At 36.5% G+C, this 26,141-nt stretch overlaps 1 protein-coding gene across 3 annotated transcripts in view; it reads right to left on the minus strand.

Annotated features, from left to right (window-relative positions):
* RAPH1 (Ras association (RalGDS/AF-6) and pleckstrin homology domains 1) overlaps positions 1 to 26,141 on the minus strand; it is a 107,289-nt gene that overhangs the window by 56,620 nt on the left and 24,528 nt on the right. For all 3 annotated transcript variants that reach the window (XM_042995122.1, XM_042995121.1, XM_042995123.1), the window contains exons 2-4: positions 13,916 to 14,035; positions 7,833 to 7,938; positions 6,518 to 7,023 (exon numbers count right to left, since the gene is read on the minus strand). In XM_042995122.1, coding sequence (XP_042851056.1) covers positions 6,518 to 7,023; positions 7,833 to 7,938; positions 13,916 to 14,035 — 732 coding nt within the window. The remainder of the gene's footprint in view (positions 1 to 6,517; positions 7,024 to 7,832; positions 7,939 to 13,915; positions 14,036 to 26,141) is intronic.

Consider the following 26,141-nt stretch of genomic DNA (forward strand, 5'->3'; position numbering starts at 1 on the left):
CAAAAAATAAATATAAAGGAATGTTTTAGCATTAACCTTTTATCAGTGAACCCTATTCTATATAAAATTTATAACATGAAATTACCATTTAAATTTGCCAACTGCTGTCTGATTTAAAACTATTGTCTTATCAGTTAACATGAATAAAAGTGCCATAACAATGCCAGGAAATCAGCTGCAACATTTATTTCACATGGGTTAAGATACAAAGAGGCTACATTTGAATTTATTTCAACCACAATGAATTCCAGTTTAAAAATTTACTAGATGAATACTACTGGTAGACTTCATAAGAATACTGACTGAAATTATTCTATGATCCATTTTTATGTTTATCCATGGAAAATATTTTATTTTAAAGCATTCTTTAACATTCAGGAAGTAATCATTTTTTAACAATCAGCTTCAGTTTATTTTTAAGATACTGATAAAAACTGGGTGGCAAATGTTATAGTTTCGTAATTCAAATATAGACTCCCCAGTTACTTGAACTACTTAGTGTCTTCTTTGGAATAAATAAATAAATAAATAAATAATAAGAAGGCTTAAATGAAATAAATAAAGCACAGTATTTCAACAAAAGTTAGGAAAGAGAGAGGCAGGGAAAAAAAGATTTACTCTTCCAGATGTGAAAAGGTACTGTGCCTATCCTGGTTTCAGAGAGCAAGAGGGCAAAAAGATAAGCCATGGTATTGTTTCATTTTTAGATGGGCACTTTGACTACCCATGCCCCCAAGATAGAACAATACCAACCTCAGATTGATTCTTCTAACCTGGCTCAGATGTCTGGCAAAAAAGTAGGAGGCAGCATGACTGGCAAAGCGAGAGAAGGAGGGAGAGGTAATGGGAAAGCAAATCCTGCAGGCCATTGCATGGAGCTGGGGTTTAGAGTAAGATACAAAGTCTTTGGGTTTGAAAAGAGGGGTAAAACCCGACCTACCTTTAAGAGGATCACTCTGGCTTCTGTATGGATGGTATAACGTTAAGGGGAAGGTGAATATAGGAAGACTAGCTGGGAGGCTATTGCAAAAATCTACATCAAAATGATGTTGGCTTGGTGGCAGTGAGGGTCATGAGAAGTGATCAAATTCTGGATATATTCTGAAGGTAAAGGAAACAGAATTTGCTATGACTGGAATGGCGGGTGGAAAGAAAAGTAGACTAAGACTCCAAGGATTTTGTTTGATGCACTAGAAGGACAGCGGAGCCACTGACTATGATGGAGAAGACTTTTCTCCCAGACTTTTAGTTTGGGAGAAAAGATCAGGATTTCAGTTTTAGATGAGTTAAATTTGAGCTACCAATTAGACGTCCAAATAGAGATACTGATTAGAGAAAGGATGTATGAGCCTGGAGATCAGGGGGGAGGTGCTGGCAAAAGACACTTGTATTTCTTTGAGTCTAAGATGACTTAATGCTGGTACTTTCTTGATCTTCATCAGGAACTGTCAAAAGAAAACTTCACACAGAATATATTTGCCACCTCACTGACAGTGAGTGACAAATGCCACCTGTTTCTAAAACATGGTCTCTCAACCTCGGTACAATTTGGGGTTAGATAATTCTTTGCTGTGGTGGCTGTCCTGTGTGTTGTAGGATTTTAGCAATACCCTTGGCTTCTACCCACTACGTGCTAGTAACACTCTTTTATCGGCGACCAAAAATGTCTCCACACACTGCTGAATGTCCCCTGGGGGGGGGGGTGCAAAATAGCTCCCAGTTACCACTGTTTTAGAGGGATTAAAAGGTGGGGAACAGGTGCGTCTTAGATAAATGAAATAGGGTACTAAAATGTGGAAGCTGTCAGTGCTTAAGCTCACAAGACCGGATTTGGATAGAAAAGTAGTCTGAGGACTGCACCTTGGGGTACTCCAATGTCAAGAGACCATAGACATGAGAAAGAGATTGTGAAGGAATGGTCAATGAGATGCATCCACTCCTTCCCCAAATCAAACTAAAACAAAGATAAATGTTTTTTTTTTCTGTTGCCTTTTAAAAAAATATTTATTTTGAGAGAGAGAAAGAGAGCAACTGAGCCCATGTGTGTGTGCACAGAGTAGGAGCGGAACAGGGGCAGAGAGAGAGGGGGAGAGAGAATCCCAAGCAACTCCACGGTCAGCACAGAGCTGGACATGGGGGCTCAAGCTCATGAACTGTGAGATCATGACCTGAGCCAAAATCAAGAGCTGGATGCTTAACTGACTGAGCCACCCAGGTACCCCTTGTGTTGCTTTCTAAAAAAAAATTAATAACAAACTCACAAGACATGACAAAATTTTGGAAGCTAGAAAGCATTTGGCTGAGTGGTAATCAACTCATAGACCCAAGGAAAGCTGAATGTTGAGCCAGCACTGGAGAAAAGCACAGGAACAACCCAATGTACATCATGTAACCTCAAAAGTCTCCAGAAGCAACAGAAATGATCGTGGGAAGAAAAGCAGGAGGATTACTTGAAAGCATACTTAAGAAAGCAGTTAATTCCCAGATTCCTTCCTTTACTCGCCCAACAGCAGTGGTCTCAAGTTCAGACTGACAGTCACTTATAGGACCCAACAGACCATAGCTTGGCACCACGTTTACTTAGTTCTGCAGAAAGACAGAGCATGCTAGCATGAGACATGCTATCTTTAGAAGGGATTATACAGTCCCCCAGAAGCCTTTTGTGGACACACCATTGTAAAGGACAGAGATCATGTAGGTAAGTACAGAAACCACTCTGGCTTAGGGAAACTTCATACTCCACATGAATCAGCAGTACATTTTAACAGCCAATGAGTATAGGTTCTAGGATCCCTCAAGGGATGTATTTATGTTCACTTACAAAACTGACACACTGCACACTGGGAAACAAAGGACTGTGTCTTTTCATAGGCTTCTATAGTTTACTCAGTCTTCCCAGTCCATATGCACTCACTAATCAGGAGTCAGTTTGCAATAAACAATATTACCTGGAAACATTCTATATTTATTAGTCAAGTTTCTAGTTAAAAAAAAAAATGCCAGGAGAAGGAAAACACCCAAGATTGTTTCCCATGAAAATAAGGGCTCAGACTTGCTATTAACCCTTTTCTACTTAAAGTGATTCTTGGGGCACCTGTGTGGCTCAGTCGGTTAAGCACCTAACTCTTGATTTTGGTTCCAGTCATGATCTCATGGTTCATGGGATCAAGCCCCATGTCAGGCTCCGTGCTGACAGTGTGGAGCCTGCTTGGCATCCTCTCTCTCTCTCTCTCTCTCTCTCTCTCTCTGCCCTGCCCTGCCCTGCCCCTAATCATGTGTGCGTGAGCTCTCTCTCTCTCAAAATAAATAAACTTAAAAAAAAAAAAAAGTGATTCTTGAAGGGGAACTTTTGCCTTACAGGGAACATATAGCAACGTCCAGAGACATTTCTAGTTGTCACAACTGTCACAACTGAACTAGGCGTATGTACTCCTGGCACCTAGTGGATAGATGTCAGTGACGCTGCTGAATGTCCTACAATGCACAAGATAGCTCCCACAACAAAGAATTATCTAGCCCAAAATGTTAGTAGTGAACGTTGAGAAATCCTGACCTAAAGGGATTAGACAGAAGTTCACATGCTGAACACTGAGGACCACCTCACATTGCAAGCCTTCTCAAATGGGCTGTTAATGCACTGGCAGCCAAGCATATGCCCTCCATGCAGGAGAATGGAAGAATCTTCTCTGGAGAAGCTCACCCACCTGAGAGAAAAGACCTAAGAATGTTCCTACAGCAAAGACTGCAAAAGACAACAAAGAATTTTAAGATGATAGTAACAGAACACTAATTTTGTTTGAACCAAGAGACTTAATTAACTGGGGGAAAGTTTGGAGTTGAAATAGTGATAAACATACAAAAAAACTGTATGTTTTTAAACTTAAAGACAAGTTTTAATTCCAGGTAAGCAAAATGTAATGTCCCAGAAAGGAAATGTAATAAAAGCACATAAAGCCTGGGGCGCCTGGGTGGCTCAGTGGGTTAAGCGTCCGTCTCTTGATTTTGGCTCAGGTCATGATCTCATAGTTCCTGAGTTTGAGTCCCGCAACGGGCGGTGCGCTGACACTGCAGAGCCTGCTTGGGATTCTCTGTCTCCCCCTCTCTCTCTACCCCTTTCTCACTTGCTCCCTATCTCTCCCAAAAATTTTAGAAAGAAAGAGAGAGAAAGAGAGAGAGAGAGAGAGAGAGAGAGAGAGAGAGAGAGAGAGAGAGAGAGAAAGAAAAGAAAGAAAGAAAGAAAGAAAGAAAGAAAGAAAGAAAGAAAGAAAGAAAAGAAAAGACAAGACAAGCATATAGAATTTAGCACCAAACTGCATGTATACAGTCATGATAATACAAACACTGAATAGTATCCCAACCAAAATACACTGGGAGGATAGGAAGGGAGAAGGGAGAGGAGCTGTCTAAAAAGGAACTGTCTAAATCCTAATCTTCCAGAGCAAGAAGTCAGAAGATAGCACATATAATAAATCAAGAAACAGTAATAGAAGTATAGATTTAATGATATAGATGTAAATACCCTGAGAATCAGCTAAAAGAGCAGACAGTTCTAACCTCTGAGAGAATATAGCATGTTTGTACACATGTGTAGCAGTGTTTTCTGTAACAACCCTCACAGAACTATTGGCCTCTTTAAACTCCATGCATGCAAATGCAATTAAAATATGCTTTAAAAATTGTATTTGAGTGTAGGGACAATTTGATACATGGGTTTGGGATTTTAGTAAGCCTCAACTGGTTTTCTTAATTTGAAGAACAGACTAGATCCATAAAAAAGTGCACTAAAACAAGTTCCAGATTTGTTAAACCACTTTTCTACTCATCCAGGCAAGGCAAAAGAACAGGCTGGATAGAGAAGGCTTCAACTCTTTCCCTGCTTTACTCCTGGTTTACTCACCAAACTTTATACTGAAGTCTTACATTAAACATAATACTACTGAACACAGGTATCCTTGCCTATGAATGCCACAAGGTCACATTTGAAGAGTTTGCTGGGAGAGGATTTTTCATTTTTCATTTTATTGTATGAATTTATATAATGAGTATATTTTTACAGATGAAACACAAAGATACTTAATGATTAGTTCATAACCTGACCACATACATCTTGACCCAACTCAAAATAACCTGATTAGAAGGAAGGAATATCAATATATAAAACACAGAATAACCAAGAAAGCAGAGCCCTAATAAAATATTGCTCATATTCCAAAGGGTAAATCTAAAAGACATAAATGATACATACTGTGGAGCTGGTGCTAAATATAATCCCCAAATACCGTAAGACAGAAATCAATTTTTAAGTTCTTTATATAATATACATACCACTTAAATGAGCTTCATTTTAAATAAGTCAAAGTTTATTTTTTAGATTGATATAACGTACGTATTCTTTACAAGCAACAAAACTCGAGTTTATCTCCAAACCACCATGATCCATGCTTCTTTTATGCCGCACTGTGCCCAGAACAAGCTAGGTACATTAATGGGTACAAGGAGCTACTGATAGAAATTAATCTAATGAATTAAATCAATGGGGGGAAAATCAATAATGTTGAGTAATAGGTGTAAATTTTAAATTTCTCTGTGATTCTTTAAATCATGTTTGCCAAGATTTTACCTTAGTATCGATTATTTTACTCTGTGGTAGAGAGCATTGTAAACAAAAACCAAATGGAAGGCTGGCTTTATTTTGCCCACACTGATTTTCTTCTTTCTTGCTGTTTACCCTGTAATAATATTGCCTTCTTCTTGACAAAAATATTCAATAAAGAATTTACCTACACTAAACTCAGCTTTTGCTAAACTCATTTTAACATATATCTATTTCTTACTCTTGCCCCAACACATCCAAAAAACTTTGCCTTTTAAAAATCCATTCACATATATTATCCCTTTTGATTCTCTGAACCACCAGATGAGGAGTACACCCTGTGCTATTAGCTCCATTTTACTTATGAGAAATTGATGTCCACAGAGGCTGAATAACTCATTTAAGGTCCTAATGGTAGTGAGTGGCAAAGATAACACTTGGAACCAAGTTTTCTGATTCCAAGTCCAGTGGCTTTTTTCACTACAGTACACTTACTCTTTGATAACAAAATAGAATATTGGAGGACTACAGTGGTGATAGGTATCTTTTTCATAAGTTGTTTTATAATAAACATACATTAAAAGCAACTATTATCAGCTTAACAACTATAACAGCTTTGCAAAATGTCATCAAATATAAATCACATTTCAAGTTTTTAAATCATGTGAAACAAATGATATTAATTCAAGGGCTTCAAACAGCCTAAGAATAAAATGAAGAAACTCCCTTAATTATTGTGACACTGCTGTATCTGGTAATATATTCCTTCTGTAGTCTGATTTGAAAACTTAGCTTAGAGGGATCCTTGACAAATTTTAAATGTAGAAAAAAAAAGATAGTTAATTAAAACTACGTTTAAAAAAATGTAATTTCCTCCTTTTTTTTAGTACTAAAATACCAGGAAAAAAAGTTCCATCTACTTACCTCAGTAATTGGCTGCCCCTGATGTGTCAAATCCAGTTCTTGAGGGCGTGTTACTTTATCAATATCCAATGAGTCCATGCTGGACGTTGCAGAGGTGATGCTAGAACGAGAGGAGTTACTAATAGAGCGCACTTCAGCATCGCTCACTGTGCCGGCTGATGCTGTTCTTCTGTGCTGATTAGTTACTGAGGGCTTAGTGTCTTCTAGTACAGATTGCTGAGCAGCCTCATCCATGCTCAAGGAAGCCTGCTCTAATTGTGCAGTGATGTCATCCAGGGAGTAGTTGGCATGTGACACTTTAGTTACTCTGTTAGACGAGGACGACAATCCTTTCAAAGTGCCATGTTTTGATGCATGTCGGCTAGCAGGTAATTTCTGAGGAGCTTTTGTTTCTGTGATTTGACGCTTACTATTTCCTGCACCAATACTGCTTAGCTCCTGCTCTATTGAGCAAAGATCGGCCATCAGGGCATCCAGATCCACAGTTTCTCCCTGATTCAGAGCTTCTGCAATAAACAATATACATGATGTGTCCAGATCACACTGAATGAGAATTTATACATTCTATTATAAATCTGCTAATGAATGCAGGGGAAGAAGCAAAGAAATGTATCCTATTGGGCCTAAAGCCTACCAAATATATATTTCTAAGAGTTTTTTGTTTTAAATTCACAGAGAAATTTTTAGAAGCAAATAGTCCATCTTTTAAGATTTATAGTAATCAGCAGAGAATAAAATTATGAGTTGAAAGATAAAAATAATGCAAAAATCATATACTGTCCCATGGTTTTAACCACATCCCCCATCCAACTTTTTACCGTAGGCTATATGCTGTTAATATGATCAGTGCCTTGGTAGAGCTGTTAATACCTGAAGAGTTGAGAGCATAGAAGGAAAAATACAAGGCCTAAAAAAATTGCAGATTACGATGTCAATTCCAAATACTATAAAGTTGATTAGGCAAGATACATTAAATAAAGGCCAGAGGAGCTGATTTAAAAATTAACAGGTAATTTCACTGGACTTTATTTCAATGAAAATACAACAATGCAATTAAGTTTGTCATAGGGTTCCAACTTGAGTATGTACCTGGTCAAATTATTAATCACTAGAAAACTATTTTAGTTATGTTCCAGTTCAGTTTGTTCTGTGATCATTTCAATTAGTAATAAAATGCACAAACCAAGAAATATACGAACTTACTGAAGTTATGCATGTAGTTTTTACATTGAGCTATTCAGAACTGTAACTGCATTGCTTCCACATTATATAATTTAGTATGCTATTTTACATTTTATTTCCAATTACATCTTACCATTCAAGTTGTATATGGAGAAGCGATAAGAAAAATTGGCCATATTTGTTTCCTGACGAAGAGGAGATCTTTTTACTGGTTCCATGGGCTTGTCAGAATCTAAGCTCTTTAAAAAAGAAAGTTTAATAAGTTGTATTATTTTCAGGCTTCAATTATAAAAAAGATAAGTAAAGTTTGATTAGGTGAACTTTCATAGAATAGTTGATAAAACCAAAATCCTTCTAGTCCTAAGGAAAAGTATAATTGTTTTTCATATTATTTTGGCTATAATTTTTTTTTCAATTGTTAGATACATGCTTACTTTAAGGCATTTAAGACCATCCTAGTTCAGAGTGAGTATCATTCCGAATACCTCAAGTGATGAACTCATTTTATATAAATTCATTATAATCTGAGTGTATGAATATGGACATGGAAAGATAAGAAATAGAAAGGAACAATGCAGGGAATTCTGTTATCTCTTTCCTCAAAGGGATTTGTTTTTGGTCCAGCATAGTCTCATTCTTGGCATGAAGTACCCTGAAGATAAGGCAAAATTCTGGACTCAAAATGAGCGAAATCCAAGATCATTTTTTTTTCTTTGTATTTATTTTTATTAAAAACTTGTTTTTTTTAGTTTTAATTCTAGTTAATATACACTGTTATATTAGTTTCAGGTGTACAATATAGTGATTCCACAATTCTATACATTACTCAGTGCTCATTATACCAATCCCCTCCCCTTTGGTAACCATCAATTTGTTCTCTATAGTTTAGAATCTATACTTTGGTTTGTCTCTTTTTTTCTTTGGCCTTCTTTAGTGATATACTTGGATTCCTTTTTCTTTATTGTTTGCATATGTATTACTGGTTTTTTATTTATGGTTACCATTAGGTTTGTATATAACATTTTCTGTATATAGCAGTCTACATGAAGTTGATGGTCACCTAAGTTTGAACCCATTCTTTTTTTTTTTTAATTTTTTAATTTTTTTTTAATGTTTATTTATTTTTGACAGAGAGAGCGAGCATGAGGGGGGAGGGGCAGAGAGAGAGGGAGACACAAAATCTGAAGCAAGCTCCAGGCTCTGAGCTGTCAGCACAGAGCCCGATGCGGGGCTCGAACTCACAGACTGCGAGATCATGACCTGAGCCGAAGTCGGACGCTCAACTGACTGAGCCACCCAGGCGCCCCCGAACCTATTCTTTACTCCTCTCCCCCTCATGTTTTAGGTATATGGTGTCATACTTTACATCCTTTTATTTTGTGAATCTCTTGACTTATTTTTATAAAAATACTTATTTTACTGCTTTTGTGCTTCCTACTTTTCTCACTCCTAACTTTTGGTCTTTCCACTCAGAGTCCCCTTTAACATTTCTTGTAGAGCTGGATTAATGGTCATGAATTCCTTTAATTTTTGCTTGTCTGGGGAACTCCATATCTCTCTAATCTGGATGATAGCCTTGCTGGATAGAGTATTCTTGGTTGCAGGTCTTTTCCTTTCAGAACTTTGAATATATCATTCCATTCCCTTCTCGCCTGCAAAGTTTCTGCTAAAAAGTCAGCTGATAGCTTTATGGGATTTCCCTCATACATAACTGTTTTTTCTTGCTGCTTTTAAAATTCTCTTTATCACTACTTTTTGCTGTTTTAATTACTATGTGTCTTGGTGTGGACCTCCTTGGGTTGGTTTTGTTGGGGGTCCTCTGTACCTCCTAGATTTGGATTTGTTTCCTACCCTAGATCTGGGAAGTTTTCCAAATATATTTCCAACTTATTTCCAAATAAGTTTTCTGCCCCCTATTCTCTCTCTTTTTCTGGGATCCCTATAATGCAAATGTTGTTATGACTTGTTAGTGTCACTGAGTTCCCTAAGTCTATTTTCAATCTGTATTATTATTTTTTTCTCTCTCCTGTTCTGCGTGACTGCTTTCCATTATCTTGTCCTCCAGACTGCTAATCTGTTCTTCTGCTTCTAGTCTATTATTTATTCCATCTAGTGTATTTTTTTTTAATTTGAGAGTGTGTGTGTGTGCCTGCGCGCGCATATGAGTGGGGGAGGGACAGAGGGAGAAAGAATCTTAAGCAGGTTCCACACTCAGCCTGACGTGGGGCTTGATCTCATGACCATGAGATCGAGCTGAATTGAAATTAAGAGTAGGACACTTAACTGACTGAGCCACTCAGGTGCACCATCTACTGTATTTTTAATTTTTCTATCTTGCTGAAGATCTCATTGAGGTCCTCCATTGTTTTCTCAAGTCTAGTGAGCTGTCTCTATAACCATTACTTTAAATTCTCTATCAGACATATTATTTATCTCCATTTTGTTTAGCTCTCTGGCTGTGATTCTGTCCTGTTCTTTCATTTGAGACATATTCCTGTTTCCTCATTTTGTCTAACTCTCTGTGTCTGTTTCTACATGTTAGGAAATTCAGCTATGTCTCCTGCTCTTGAAAGTATTGGTCTTACAGAGAAGAGGTTTTGTAGTGCTATCGTGGCTCACCTGCTCTTGCCTTCAGCCTAGTCATCTGCAATGGTTCTCTTTGCCTATTGTGGGTAGGGTTTGGTCCCTGGGTCATTAGTGGGCCATTATGGGGTCACTTTGGGCTTGACTTGAGTGAGACCAGGTGTTTGCTAGAGCTGTAATCACACCAAACTGCAGGGCTCTCTCCCTGTTATCCCCTGAAAATTTTTCACTGCTGGGCGGGACCTGCAGTCAGACTAGGCATCTGCCCCCAGTCCACTGCTGGGCCACTGCTGGGCCAAGTCCCAGGGCAGGAGTCACTTTGGAGTGGCACCAATCCCTGTTGGAGTTGCTTTCACCCTGCTAGGCTTGTGGTACCACTTTGGATGGGCTCTGGCCAAAAGCATTATTAGAGAGGGCAGGACCACAGGAGAACACAGGGCAGGGTGGTCAGTATTAGCAAGATTTGGGCTTGTCTGCTCTGGCAGGGGACCTAACGCCACTGGAACAGGCAGACCAGGTTGGAGGGAAGCAGGTCCACAGAAGTGTGGGGTGGAATGTGTGGTGTTAACAAGGTTTGCATAGGTCTGCTATGGGAAGAGACCCGGAGCTAAGGCATGGAGAGAGGGTGCATGTCTGCAGAATGCTGGAGCAGGGCACACTGTTAGCAAGTTAGGTAATGAGGGTTGGCTCTGATCTGGTTCCTACAGGTGTCTGTGGGCTTATGCTAGGAGGGTGGTTTGGGAAATGGTGCCAGCTGGCTCCTTTGCTCCTGGAGAAGTCCCCAATGATCCTTGCCCCTCCAGCACACACTCTGAGATTAATAAACAAATCCTCCTCTCCTTTACCCCAAGTGTTTTTCAAACTGTTGCTTCTATGCTCTATCTCAGTGGGGCTGTTTGTTGTGCTGCCTCTTCATGGGCAGTTTCCTCTAGCCCTTCTGGGTCTCCCAGAGCCAAGCCCCCTGATTTTAAAGTTCTAAGTGTTAAGCTCCACTGATTATAAGAAGGGACATTCAGCCCCTCTGGTTTTCGAAGCCAAATGTATGGGGATATGTCTTCCTCATGCAGGGTCCCTCATGTGAGCATCTGCTTCTCTCCCCTCTCCACACCCAGGATGCCCCTCCCTCATGTCTCTGCCCTTCCTTCTCTCTTGGATGTGGCTTCTTCACTACATTTAGCTACGGAAAGTTTGTTCTGCCAGTCTTTAGGTCATTTTCTGGGTCATTTACACTGATGTGGGTGTCACCTAGTTGTATCTATCAGACCAAGTGAGCTTAGGATCTTCCTACTCCACCATCTTCCCCAGAAGTTCTAAGACCTAAGATCTCAACAGAGAGTGGCTACAACTTCAAACAACGACGGAATATCCTTTTTCTTCTCAAACTCTATTAAGAGGAGGACAAAATGTAATCCAGCTGTGATACTGCCTATAAGTCTAGAATTACACTGTACTTAAGGACAGTGTCTTGTAAGTTATCTTGCTAACTCTTTAAATGACACTTTTCCTCTCTAACCTTTCTACAATAAAGAATATAAGATGTTTACAACAGAGAAATTCAGGGGAAAGGTCAGTAGTTGGTGTCTATTTAAATAAATTTGCAAATATTAGGAATAGTCTTTTAAAACTTTAATTTCTATTTAAAATCAAATAGATTTCAAATACAAAAAGAATGCTGGATAGTCTTTTTGTAGACTCATGGAATTAGATTAGAATGGCGCCTTCTTTATTCACTTGTCTCAAGATAAAAGGAATCCATTCAGATAGTGTCCAACCAGTTTTTGAAGCTATCATATGAAGGATTTCTATAACCATTCACTGCCTTATTTCAAAGTTTCACAAAACTGTCAGGAAATTCTTTCAACCTCAAACCCAGTTCTTCTGCAATTTAAGTCCTAATGCTTCTCTCAGTGGAAATGAAAAGTAATAGGTAGATAATATTTTCTGTAAAAGAATTTGAATATAATTGAGGACATATTAAGAGTCCATCTATTTACCAGTTCAAATAAACAGATACTTGTTATAATTATCTGCTGTGCCCACAGTGCTGGGGGAACAAGGGAAATACTAAGAAATACTCCTTGACACCAAGAAATTGGTAACCAAGTAGTATGGTTTTTAACTCTTTTGGGTGTTTGGGCAGGGTGGGGGGAAGTATCATGAGAATTTTGTAAAAGCTATGTATGACCCTTCTTCCAAGAAAAGGCAAATACACAAAAATTTTTACAAATGATTTTAGAGGATTCACCAACCACTTAGAAGTTAAACTCAATTTAATATAAAGTTGAAAATCCCATTAACATAGTATGTATGATACAGGTGCACAGATGACACTTTGTAGTAAATTAAAATAATGAAACAAAAACTTGAGGTTTAAGCCGCTAATAAAGTACATAAACCATTTTTTGAAAATTTCTAAAGTGTTGAAAAGCAACTTGTTAGCAGTAAGCCACAGCATGCAATGGTTTTAATTTTGTCTCTAAAGACACATTTATACAATAAAAAACCAAAAACAACAAGAACAAAAAACAAACAAACAAAAAAAAACAACGGGGTGCCCAGTAGCTCAGTCAGTTAAGCATTTGACTTCCACTCAGGTCATGATCTCATGGTTCATGAGTTCACGCCCTGCGTCAGGCTCTGTGCTGACAACTCAGAGCCTGGAGCCTGCTTCGAATTCTGTGTCCCTCTCTTGCTGCCCCTCCCTCGTTCACACTCTGTCTCTCTCAAAAATAAATAAACATTAAAAAAAAATTTATAAAACAAAACAGTCACAGCATTGGGTTAGGAGCCAACTTTTTTGGTGAGTGGCTCTTTACATTATATGGCAAGAAATTTAAAACACTGGGAAGAATACAAGTACCAAACCAGTAGAAATGCCATTTGCAGTGAAATAGCATGGAGTTACTATTCCACCTTTAAAAAAAAATGTTTTATTACCTATTTTTGAGAGAGAACAGGGTGAGGGGCAGAGAGAGAGGAGGAAAGGATCCCAAGCAGGCTTCGTGCTGTCAGCACAGAGCCCAATGTGGGTCTTAAACTTACCAACTGTGAGATCATGACCTGAGCTGAAATCAAGAGTTGGATGCTTAACCAAATGAGCTACCCAGGCACCCCACTATTCCACCTTTTTTAAACCCAAGATCCAATAAAACAAGATGAAAAAGCTTTGCCACTATTTTAAAATGCAGCCAGGAATGAAGTTTTGTCAGTATTCTAGAATTATGTAATAGAAAATACTTGCATATGAAGACATTACTTATGTTGTAAAATATATTCATATTTACTAAGTTATGTAATAAGATTTGCTAAAATTTAGACTTTTAGATTTTAGGTTTTAAAACTTTTTTAGCTAGCAATCTCAATTTACAAAAGAGATTTTAAGTAATCCCTCTAGATGAACAGAACTTCTGCAACAAGTATTTTTTTGTTTTTAGACTTCTTAAAATAACCACAGAAGATAACACTGTGTTCTAGAGTTACCATTCATTGACTTTTGAATGTTTTGTACATTTTCCCTTTGTACCAGTATTTAAAAATGAAACCTATATCCATATCCTTATGTCCACACAGTAAACTTTTAGCACACAGTGATGACTAAAATCATCGAATAACTTTTCAAGTATTATTTCTAACCTGAGTGAGTTTGTCTAGCTCCCCTAGCCAGGCTCCAAACATTTTGTCCAGGTCCTGATCTTCCTTATCACTGTCTTCTTCAGCACCATGGTCAATTTCTTCATCTGATAGCTGCTCCATCTGAAATACAGATATTTGGGTAGAAAGAAGAGTAACAGGCTGAACTTGAAAAATTATGCAGTATCTCTTGTGATATATATCGCAACTTTCTGGAGTTAAATCTTCAAAACTAGAGATCACATTACACAAAGGAACTAGAAATCATTAATGGAGACAGGACTGACAAGTGAATAGGAATGAGCACTTAAGTCTCAAATTTTTAGGAAATTGTGAAAAAGCAAAATGTATCAGATTATGACCAGAATCACAAGTTAACAGTAATTCTAAAATTGCAGAGCCCTCCCATTAATCAGAGGATTTTATGGTAGTACAGTTTTCTCCACTAACTGATCCTATAACACTCCAAACACCACAGAGAAACAATTTCAGAAGACTTCAATCCAGCAAGTTATTATCTCACTTATTCTGTAAAAATCTGTTTAGATGCAAATAAGTATGTATCCTGCAAAACTTTAGTCCAAAAATCACTTCAGAGAAAAGACAAAACAAAATATTTTATCTAGGTTAGTTTGTTGAATTAGTTCCTCCTCCTATATTCTTTCTATCTTATTTTCTCATTAGTTACTACAAGATTGAAGGAACCAGATTGAAATTTAAAAAACTTTAGAAAACTGGAATTGAAAACTTTAAATTCTTATACAAAGTTTCCTATATGTATGATTTTTCAAGTGTACTTTCATGAAAGAAGAGATATTTTCCTTCTTATTTATCATAGGATATCTGACATGGAAACTACACATTGTTTTGAGGAGGCAAAAAAGATTACACAAAACAAGATCAATTACTGACCAGATACTTAAAGTTCTTAAAGTAATATTAATCTGATTATTATATTTCAATATAAAGGCTCTGAAAAATCTTTTAAACTTTCAGTACAGTTAACATACAGTGTTATATTTGTTTCAGGTGTACAACAGAGTGATTCAACAATTCCATATATTACCCAGTGCTCATCACAAGTACACTCCTTAATCCCCATTACCCATTTCACCCATCTCCCCACCTACCTCCCCATTCTGGTAACTATCATTTTGTTCTCTACAGTTAACAGTCTGTTTCTTGGCTTGGCTCTCTCTCAGACATCTTTAGTAAAGATTACCTTTGCTTAAACCAACATATTCCAAATTAATTTGACCCCAAGTCCTTCACCTTCAACTTGGAGTAATACCTACTAACTTTCCCAGGGACACAATGAATATCATCATTTTATATTCCATACTCTTGACTCACATTTCTGAAACACTAATTTTGTTCCACTAATTATTAATTAATAATTAATAATTATATATTATATTATGTATTAATAATATATTAATATCATCATTAATATTAATATTAATTTATATTAATGAATTAAAGTTAATGTTAATATTAACTTGTGATATATAATATATATTAATATTATATATAATATATTAATAATTATTGTTCCACTAATAAATGCCAGTGGATCTAGGCAATATTTGGAATACTGCCTGTCAATTGGTTTAAACAATTCCTCAGAGATTAAAGATATCCTAATCTCAAATAAGAATTTGTACACATATTATACTTCCAAAGCAACAATCAACAAAATTGTGATCCTTAAAATGTGGTTGTATGCTATGTGAGGAATTTCATTGTCTAATGAAGTATCATGAAACTAAATTTTAAACCTTATTTTACTAGATAAAATTTTTCAGAGTCAAATAATACTGCAAAATCAAATTGAACTTAGTTCTAAGGATGTGGAAAATCAGATCATATCCCATTTAATCACTTAAGGAAAATAATTTTCTTAAGCTTAATACTATAAAGGATCATAGCTTAGCAATATCTCTAATGTAAACTGATTAACTCTCATTTCTTAATTTCACTACCTTAAACATGTATAAATCAGGACATTCTTTTTTTCTTAAGTTTATTTATTTTGAAAGAGAGAGAGAGAGAGAGCAAGAGTGAGAGAGAATTCCAAGTAGGCTATGCGTTGTCAGCACAGAGACCGAGGTGGGGCTTGAACTCATGATCCATGAGATCAAGACCTGAGCAGAGATCAAGAGTCAGATGCTTAAAGGACTGAGCCACCCTGGCGCCCTGCACCCCCCCCCCCCACCAGGGCTTTCTGTCTTGACAAATGGAAAATACATCCACTAATTCCCCAATTCATACATTTGAGTCTTAAAGAAATTTGGTTTTTATAATTCACTTGTGTTAATAGTTCAAGGATTTTTATTCATTAATGAATTACAGATCTATCTCAACAGAAACCTGATATCATACTTAATCACTAAATATACCCAGAAAGACATAAAATGTTTGTACAAAGAAAAACCTGACGAGGTAATTTAATTACTCAAATAACAGTTGCTAGCTTGAGAACATCTAGGGGTAGTAATATCCAGTCTTCATAATGAAGATCAAAAAGCAACAAAACTGGAATTTAAAAGTCAACTTCCTCTTCCTTCCTAATCTTAAAATTAAATACACTGGAATAACCCAGAAGCTAAAATATTCTAGCAGGAATTCTGCTTTGAGATAATGATTATGCCTGCACTTCCCTTCTGAGCACACTCTGTAATTGCCCATAAGGAAAATGCTATACTGGAAAAAAATAGGAATATAATTTTGCATATAATTTTGTAGAGCATATGTGAAATAGTTCAAAATGAATATAAGTATTTTAAATTATCACAGAACTAAACAGAACTATAGCCTCCACATCAAAGACTAGTGTGTTAATTTTGAGTTTTTTCCTATTAGTCAAACTCAATAATTATTCAGATTTATTAAATCTCTTTAAATATTTTCATTAATAGTTTTATCTGGATTACTACAGATTAAAGTAGAGGAAAATATGGCTAGGGAGCAATATGGAAATTATGAAGCAACTATTTGACTTTTACTATTTATGTAACTTTTGCCAATTTTTTCCATTCTTGAATTTCTGTCACTACATGGGTTATTCTATAAAAATTAACTTAAGACACTTATCCAGAGACTTTTCCAAAAAAAATTTAGGTCCTAAAATATTTCTTAACATATCTACACCCTAAAATACCATTCTCCATTCTCTAGAAGCTGATCTTTATTCTCCTACACCCAGAAATGGCATCATTTCTAATTATTACACACACCAAATAGCACCCCCCCCCCAAAGTTCTCTTGGCTGTACTGTTAAAGTCAGCAAATCTGGTACAGAAATTCATTCCTTATTACATATTGATACCTGTCTCCAATTAGATCACAATTCTAAATCTGAATTTTCCCAACATAATGCCCCTACTGGAAATAACATCAGAAAATGCAAATAAAATAATACAACAGTCAACTGTCCCTCCAAAGACGAAAAAATTAAGGAAAAGAAAATAGAACTTATGACTCTTGTTTTTAAATTATAATGCATACTAGAACAAATACTATTAAGTTATCTTATGACTATTAGATTAGGTACTTTGGGGGTGAGGGGAATATTCACTTTAATTCCCTGCTCCATTACATGTGAGGGAAATTATGTTCTGAAAAAATAAATGTACCCTAACACAAACGAAAAGGTTTATTCCCCAAAGGGCAGACTTGCTGAATATAAAATAAAATCCATAGTCACTGGCAGATCAAGAAAACCCTGAGTAATCCTGGACTTCAGGGACCTCTGTGACCTCTCTTCCCACTCTACCCTCCAACCACACAGTCCTGCCTGCTATTCCTTGGAGCAGGAAGTGGGGGGAGGGTGTAGATTCTGTTTTGAAGATAGATTGAGAGATGTCTAGTAAATACCGAACTGGAAAAAGTGAGGAAGGGTTAGGAGTCAGGTAATGAGAAGGTTTAGTTGCCTGATTATTTCAAGATCATACGTTTATTAGAGAATAATCACAGATTGCAGGTAATAATGATTGAACTAATATTTTAAGCTAACTTACATTTATTTTTTTCATGTAGTAAAAACAAAAATAATGGGGGAATGATCCACTGTTGCTTATATGCAGGTTGGGTTTCATTTTACAGATAACAGTCAATAATTGTGCTTCAATTATTACAGGTTAAAACTTACATATAGCAAGCTCTACTACACACAACAAAACAATTCATTTAGTATTCCTTAGTAAGAAACAATATTATTTCCACTAAATTTTCTATGAAGTTAATTATTTAAACATATTTTCCCTGTTAGATTTCCTCTTGGGAGATATTTTGGTTTACTATTCAATTTTCTCACTGTGAGACAGAATGGTGATCTTTATCAAGAAGGCTGGGCTTAGAGTAGGATTTAAGAATTTGAATAAATATATTCCAGGTAGGACAAATTATAAAGAGCAAAGGAGAAAGCCTGTGTTTATAAAACTGTCATGACAATGACTCAAATAAAACAAGAGTTTGAAAAAGTGAGTTTTAAGAGGACTAAGGTCATATATATGACTTTGAAAGCCAAGTCTATTTTTCCCCCAGAAGGCAACCGTATTTTCAAACACAGAAGCAAAGGGGTAGGGGGAGAAATGGTATTTTACTCAGAAATGGTATTTTAACTGTGTAAAAGTTATTAGGAAGGGGCTAATATTTAGAGGACTACTGTGAATATTATGTAGAGATAATTACACAAATGGAAATTGAAGTCCAAGTCATATGTTTAGAGAGTGGCAAGAAAAATACATGGTATTAAACAAAGGTGCCTTATTTATTACTGAAATTTTGTCCCTTTAACGATTCAAAAATAATTGTTTTTTTGTTAAAAAAAAAATATATATACATACGTATGTATGTATATATGTACTTAAAACCACATGAAAACTCCCAGAATGCAGCAGTACAAAGCTGCCACTACAGCATTTCTCCAGGTCTAACATGCTCAATGTTCCAAAGAGGCAAGAGAAGCTTTGATTTAATTTAATATTTGCTGTACACCTGCTGTGTGCTAGACACTGGGGGAAGAGAGATGGACATGATAGCCTCTGTCTTTAAGGAATGTATAATCTAGTAGGGGGCAGACAAGGAAACCAACAATGATAAAACACTGTGTTAAGTACTACAACAGGGGTATGTTATGTGACTATAGTTTAATTTAGTTTGAGGAGACTGGAAAGGGATGACGCTTCAGTCCAGACCTGAAGAATGAATGCGCAAGGCAGAGAAGGGGAAGAGTGTTTTAGACAGAGGGACCACGATGTGCAAGGGCATAAAGCTGTGACAAAGTAAGACATGTTGAGAATTCTAAGTGACTTAACATTTTTGGAGCATAAGATATGTGGTGTAGACCCATGGAAAATGGGGCTGGAAAGGAATTATCGGCAAAATTATAAGCCATACCAGAGTTTGGACTTGATGCTGATTGGCAATCTATTTCCAGTTGTGGTCTCCTGATGACCTACATTAAAATTATCTGGGGTGCTTCTTGTAAAGTCCGTTTTAAGATGGTCTGTCTAATGTCTACTGAATACTAATTTCCAGGGTCCTAAGACATTTTGAACAAGTCATCCCACATATTCTTTATGCCTACTAAAGTCTGACAACTGCACAGTGTGTTGTGTTATAATTATAACTGGGTGGATTTGCAAGACAAAAGTGATGCAGTTTCACACAATCACAATTTGGTTATAGGCAGAGCAACCTGGAATGAGTATTCTCAAAGCCCATAAATAATTTAGGCAATGAGAAGATCCCTTAATTAACATATCTCAATTACTCCTCCATTATACCACAGTTCCAAGCTTCTTCTGAGTTATTCATTGAGATAAAATTTTCATTTATGACCAGTTATATTTCAGTAGCTCTATCACAAAAACAGTTTTTGAAAAACCTCCTATGCTGCTCTAATCTGATAAATAATTCCAAAGAAAAACAGGCACTAGATAAGCGAGGCTGTAAAAACTTCCAGGTTCAAGGAGTGCCCCCAACTGTGCAAGATACAACTCCTGCAAAATAAAAGCAGGAGGAAGGAAACGTAAATCAGACAAAAGAAACAATAAGAAAAAAACTCTGTTAAAATTAGCAAGGCACAAAAAGAGGAAGAGGACTCATCAAAAGCAGGAGAGAGGAAGCCACAGCAGAGAAGGAAGAGGAGAGAAACAGGACACAACATAATGTACATCAAGTGAGAACTGTGGGGAATGGAGGGCCATTAACTCCTCATGTGACTAGGGCATCCAGAGGTGTGCTTGATTCACTGCTTTCTTGATCTACAACTCCTCAACACAGAACCTTTAGTTCTGCTGTGAACTAAATGGTACCATTTGTAAACTGCCCAAATGGAAACTGGGAATTTAACAAACTAACTGAATTTACACAAGCTCTTCACAGAATCAAGACATTAAATACCGTGTTGTATGTACAGCAACTTTTCCCTCTGGTTTTATCTTTTAATTTTGTATGGTCTTTTTTCCTTTTTTTAAGATACTGCTAAAAATTTTTATTTTTTTTAATGTTTATTTATTTTTGAGAGAGAGAGAGAGAGAGAGAGAGAGAGAGAGAGAGAGACAGAGTGCGCGTGGGGAAGGGGCAGACAGAGAGGGAGACACAATCTGAAGCAGGCTACAGGCTCTGAGCTGTCAGCACAAGCCCGACATGGGACTCAAACTCATGGACCACAAGATCATGACCTGAGCCAAAGTCGGACACTTAACCTACTAAGCCACCCAGGCACCCCAAAAGTTTTATTTTTTAAGTTATCAAGCGTGTAAATTTTTTTTTTTTAAGTTTATTTATTTGAGAGTAGGGGAGGGGCAGAGAGTAAGAATCCCAAACAGTCTCCGGACCGTCAGCACAGAGCCTGATGCAGGGCTGGAACCTGCAAACCATGAGATCATGACCTGAGCTGAAGTTGGACATTTAACTGACTGAGCCACCCAGGTGCCCCTCCTGGTGAATTCTTGCACTGTTCTGGTCAGTAAATTATTCACAACCCAAAAATCTCATAAATGTTTATGTACATTTTTAGTTTTTTATCATTCATTCTTTTCTGTAGTTATCACATTTAACATAGGTAGCTTAGTTTGGCATGAGAATAAGACCCTTAATTGATTACTCCCAAAATTTCATTTTTCTTTTATTTATATATTTATGTTCCATATACATACTATGTTTTTTCCTGAGGATTCTTTTCCATTATGAGCCTATTCTTATATAAACATCACTTTATACTTTATTAATTTGTAAAGCAGATGAGTTTTTTCAAAAACTCAAAAGTTGCTTTTTATAAATCAATCACTGAAGTTTTCTCTGTTAGGGTTAGTGGCCTTCAACAGAAATGGCCCAAATTTTACCTAAGGTCCAATACTTCAAATACTTTGCCTACAAACAGCATTATGCCAAGTACTATGCAAGATACAAAGAAAGCAAAAAATACATTCCACTATTTCAAAGAACATTAATCCTAACCATGGGAGAGATGGTAAATACTGAAGTATCTTGATTAAAAAATTCTCTAAAAACGAAGTTCCTATTGTAGGCCTGTGCATGAATCAAATCTAAAGGAAGTTATGGTCTCCTAAGTGTTGAAAGGGATCAAGAAAGAAGCAAGGTACTTGTTATTCGAAGGCTTCATGGGAGCAACCTGAGAAAATTGGCCACCAGGAAACTTGCATGACACTTTGTCCTATGAGAGTAAGCTGACATCTGGATCTAAGTTTTGTAGTTTCCACATGGAACTAAACCTCCCAAATCAATAAGAGAGGTGTATTACTCTTGGTTGGCCAAGATGAATCCTTCCTTACCCAGAAGAGAGAACCACTAAGGGAGATGATTCACCCCTTATGCCTTCTCCTTTATTTATGTCTCAGTTTTTGACAACCCAAGATGTAACTAACACATCCTCTTCATTACCATGTACACTAACTCTAAGGTAACTAAAGATAATAAAAAGAAAAAAAAAACAGCATAAAACAAACAAGAAATTTTTTAATAGTTGATAGTGATTATAATGTCTAAGAAAACTATAAATCAAATCAAAGCCAATATGCTAATTTAATGTTTTATTTATAAAGCACTTAAATGCACCCCTGGTAAAGGAATTCCTTTCACAAGATAATGAACCATATTCATTTCTTTATTTACATTGTATTTGTCATAATATTGGATACTGTTAATATACTAAACTCTAAACAGGAATACCTTATCTGAAGTGAAAAAAAAAAAATCTTAGCTCAATGGTCTCAAAGAAACCCCTAACATTCCTAATAAATAAGAAGTTCTAATGATCAATCTTATAATTACTAATTATATAGTACACCATAAACCATAATCTGAAATAACAGAATAAAAGCCCAATAAAACCAAAAAACAAGAACAAATAATAGTAATATTCTTTTGTTTATATTCCAGTTTTTGAAGTTCAAGAATTGTGAGAGAATAAATGTCTGTTGTTTTGAGGCACCCAGTGTGTGATGAGTTGTTACAGCAGCCTTAGGAGACACATACAGTCACTATACATATCAGTAGAAATGGGGCTTACATGACTGCTGACAGAGATGTTCATGTTGCTTATTCTGCTCCATACGTGGGACCATCCCTGCTATATACCAGTTATTTCTGGATACAGCTGATATTGTGCATACACTCTCCGACTTCAACGAGAGGGAGAGTGCTAGACAGTTTAGAAGCCATTTGGACAGGATGAATCATCACTATGTTTGAACTCAAGGTTTCAAACAGACAGGTAAATATGGAATAGATAGAAATAAAGATAGACATATGTTTATGTGTGTTTGTAGGTATGTCCACACAAAGGGCCTAATAGCAATAACATCCCAGTAGCAATTAGAATACTTAGCATCCAGTTTTTGGTTTCTAAATACACACTCTACCCAAAAAGTAACCAGGGGCCCTTGGATTAATGAGTCAAGAGTTGGGGCTGGAGGAAAAAACAAACAAACAAGATGAGAACCTAGAATATCTTCTGTGCCAGAAAGTGCTCAATAAAGATAGGGACATGTCTGTCATAAGGGCATAGAGGCCAGCCGGAAGAGGTCCCTGGAGCAATATGGGACAATTTAAGCATTAAAATCAATTATGACAGGAAGAAGCTACATGGCCCATTAAATAAGAATCCATGAATCCATTCTGATATAAACAAACATATGGGAAAGAAAGCTCTTCTTCATAGAATGCCAATGAATTAATGTAGATGAAATGACAGATCACCATTTGTAACCATTGTAATAACAACTGATTCAGGTAAGAATGATCAATAGATACAAAAACTTATGGGTGAAGATTTGAGAAGACTATTTACATATTGTCAAAACTATCTCCCCACAAATTGCCTTAACCAAGTGATAAAAGTTAGCATCACTAATATTGAGGCAAATTAATATCATATACTTTCTCAGAAATAACACACTGAGAAGATATATTACCATTTTGTGCTGTTCCTGACAAAATGCATTACCTGAATCAAATTGTAAGACATTTTACAAAATAACTGACCTAAAGTTGAAAAAATGTGAAGGTCAAGAACACAAAGAAAGCCTGAGGACATGTTCCAGATTAAAAGAAACCTAAAAAGACATGACAACTAAATGCAATGCTCAATCCTGGACGGGATCCCAGACCCTGAGAAAATACATAAATATAGGTATAAAGAACATTATTGGGACAATTGCTAAAATTTGACTACGGGCTGTGGATTAGATCACAGTATTGTATCAATGTTACATTTCCTGATTTTGATAACACTACTGCAGCTATGTAAGAATATCTTTGCCCTTAGGAAACACACTAAAGAATTTAGTCATAAATGTCTGCAACTTATTCTCAAATGGCTCAGAAAAAAAATGTATGTGTGTATGTATGTGTGTAAATATGTATAAAGGGAGAGAGAAATAATAATTAGGCAAAAAGTAAACTACAGGTGAATCTAGGTAAAGGGAATGTAGGAGTTGTTTGTATAAGTCGTCTTATAATAACTTTTCTGTAAGTTTCAAATTATATCAAAATAAATTTAGAAAGAGAGAGAAGAGGGGTGCCTGGGTGGCTCAGTCAGTTAAGTGTCTGACTTTGGCTCAGGTCATGATCTCATGGTTTGTGGGTTTGAGCCCCGCATCAGGCTCTGTGCTGACAGCTCAGAGCCTGGAGTCTGCTTAGGACTCTGTGTCTCCCTCTCTCTCTCTCTCTCTGCCCTTCCCCCACTCATTCTCTCTCTCCCTCTCTCTCTGAAAAATAAACACTAAAAAAAATTATAAAAAAAAAAAAAGAAAAGAAAGAGAGAGGAAGGGAGGGAGGGAGGGGAGATAAAGAAAAATCTGCCCTCAGGAAATTGTAGTTCAGTTAGGAAAACACAGGATGTCAACTAATACATCATGTAAAATTCAGAAATAAACTTAAAGGACAAAACCATATAAGCTGAAAAACATTTTTACTAAATAAAATAATGCAGCTTAAGGTCCCTGAAAAATAACTGCAAATTTCTCCAACACATGATTTTTATTACTGTATGCATGTGTTACCATTCCTAACCTGCATTTGCCTGGTTTACTCAGTTAACTTTTTTAGCTTATTTTGGTCATTATAAAATTAGTTTTACTTAATGCAAATAAAAGCTTACCACTTTAGAAAAATAATGCAAATAAAAGCTTACCACTTTAGAAAAATGCAAATAAAAGCTTACCACTTTAGAAAAATTTCTAAATAGAAAAATATCTATTTAGAAAAAATAGACAATTCTTTCACAGAAGCAAAGACAATCATTTCTAACCTTCGGATGAAAAATGAAGTAACTAGGGGTGCCTGGGTGGCTCAGTCGATTAAGCATCTAACTCTTGATTTTGGCCCAGGTCATGATCTCACAGTTGTGAAATCAAACCCCGCATTGGGCTCTGCACTGACAGCACAGAACCTGCTTGGATTCTCTCTCTCCCTCTCTCTCCCTCTGCCCCTTCTCTGCCCATGCATGTGCTCTCACTCAAAATGAATAAACTTTAGAAAAATTGGTTGGGGTGCCTGGGTGGCTCAGTCTGTTGGGCATCTGACTTTGGCTCGGGTCATGATCTCACAACTTGTGAGTTCGAGCCCCATGTAGGGCTCTGTGCTGATAGCTCGGAGCCTGGAGCCTGCTTCGGATTCTGTTTCCCTCTCTCTGTCTGCCCCTCCTCCACTCATGCTCTGTCTCTCTCTGTCTCAAAAATAAATAAACATTAAAAAATTAAAAAAAAAAAAGAAAAATTGGTTAATGTCATAGTATGTCAGGAATAAGTCAGAATTTGTTCTAAATCGAAGACTAATACACTTGACCCTTGAACACAGGTTGAACTGACCCCAGTTTTATGCAGATATTTAAGATAAATATGGTACAGTACTATAAATATATTTTTCTTCCTTGTGATTTTAATAACACTTTATTTTCTCTAGCTTACTTTATGGTAAGGATACAGTAAATAATACATATACAAAATATGTGTTAATAAAGTGTTTATATTGGTAATAAGGTTTCTAGTCAACAGTAGGCTATTAGTTTCAGGGGAGTCAGAAACTATACTTGGATTTTTGACTGCATGGGGGTCAGCACCCCTAGTCCCCACACTGTTCAAGGGTCAACTGTATTTAATCAAACAATAAGGCTTAAGCTAAATACAGACTTCAAGATGGTTTTTTAAGTTGCTTTGATATTAAAAATGTTGTTACTAAATGTGAGAACAAAGGGAGTGAAACACTTGTATCCTGCATTATTCATCAATATATTCCGTGACCTCCTGCCTGACATCTAGAATAGTAAGTGCCAGAATTGACCAAATATCCCCTCTTCAACAAAGCTGTCTGCTTCATTTCATCTCCCTCATAAATGTAAAAATCCTAGGAAAGACATTTACAACACATTGCTGATAGTACATTCAATACAGTCCCTCATACAATCAGCCAATCCATCTAAATAAAAGTCACATCGCTAAACTATAATTATCACAGAGCAATTCATCAGTGTCAGCACCAGGAGGCTCAACTATTTTTCTCAGCCTTTGCCCTCTTTCTTATTTTGATGACTACTATCTTGGTTCAGATCCATACTATACTGTCCTCACATTATTCTACCAACTTCCTAACTGACCTCTCTTTTTTAATCCATCACTGTCAGACTAATCTTCCTTAAAAACTTTTTTCATGCCATGATTCTGATCAAACACCCACAAGGGTTTCCCATGACATTCTGAAT

The sequence above is a fragment of the Panthera tigris genome, chromosome C1, assembly GCF_018350195.1.
Source record: "Panthera tigris isolate Pti1 chromosome C1, P.tigris_Pti1_mat1.1, whole genome shotgun sequence".
NCBI lineage: Eukaryota > Metazoa > Chordata > Mammalia > Carnivora > Felidae > Panthera > Panthera tigris.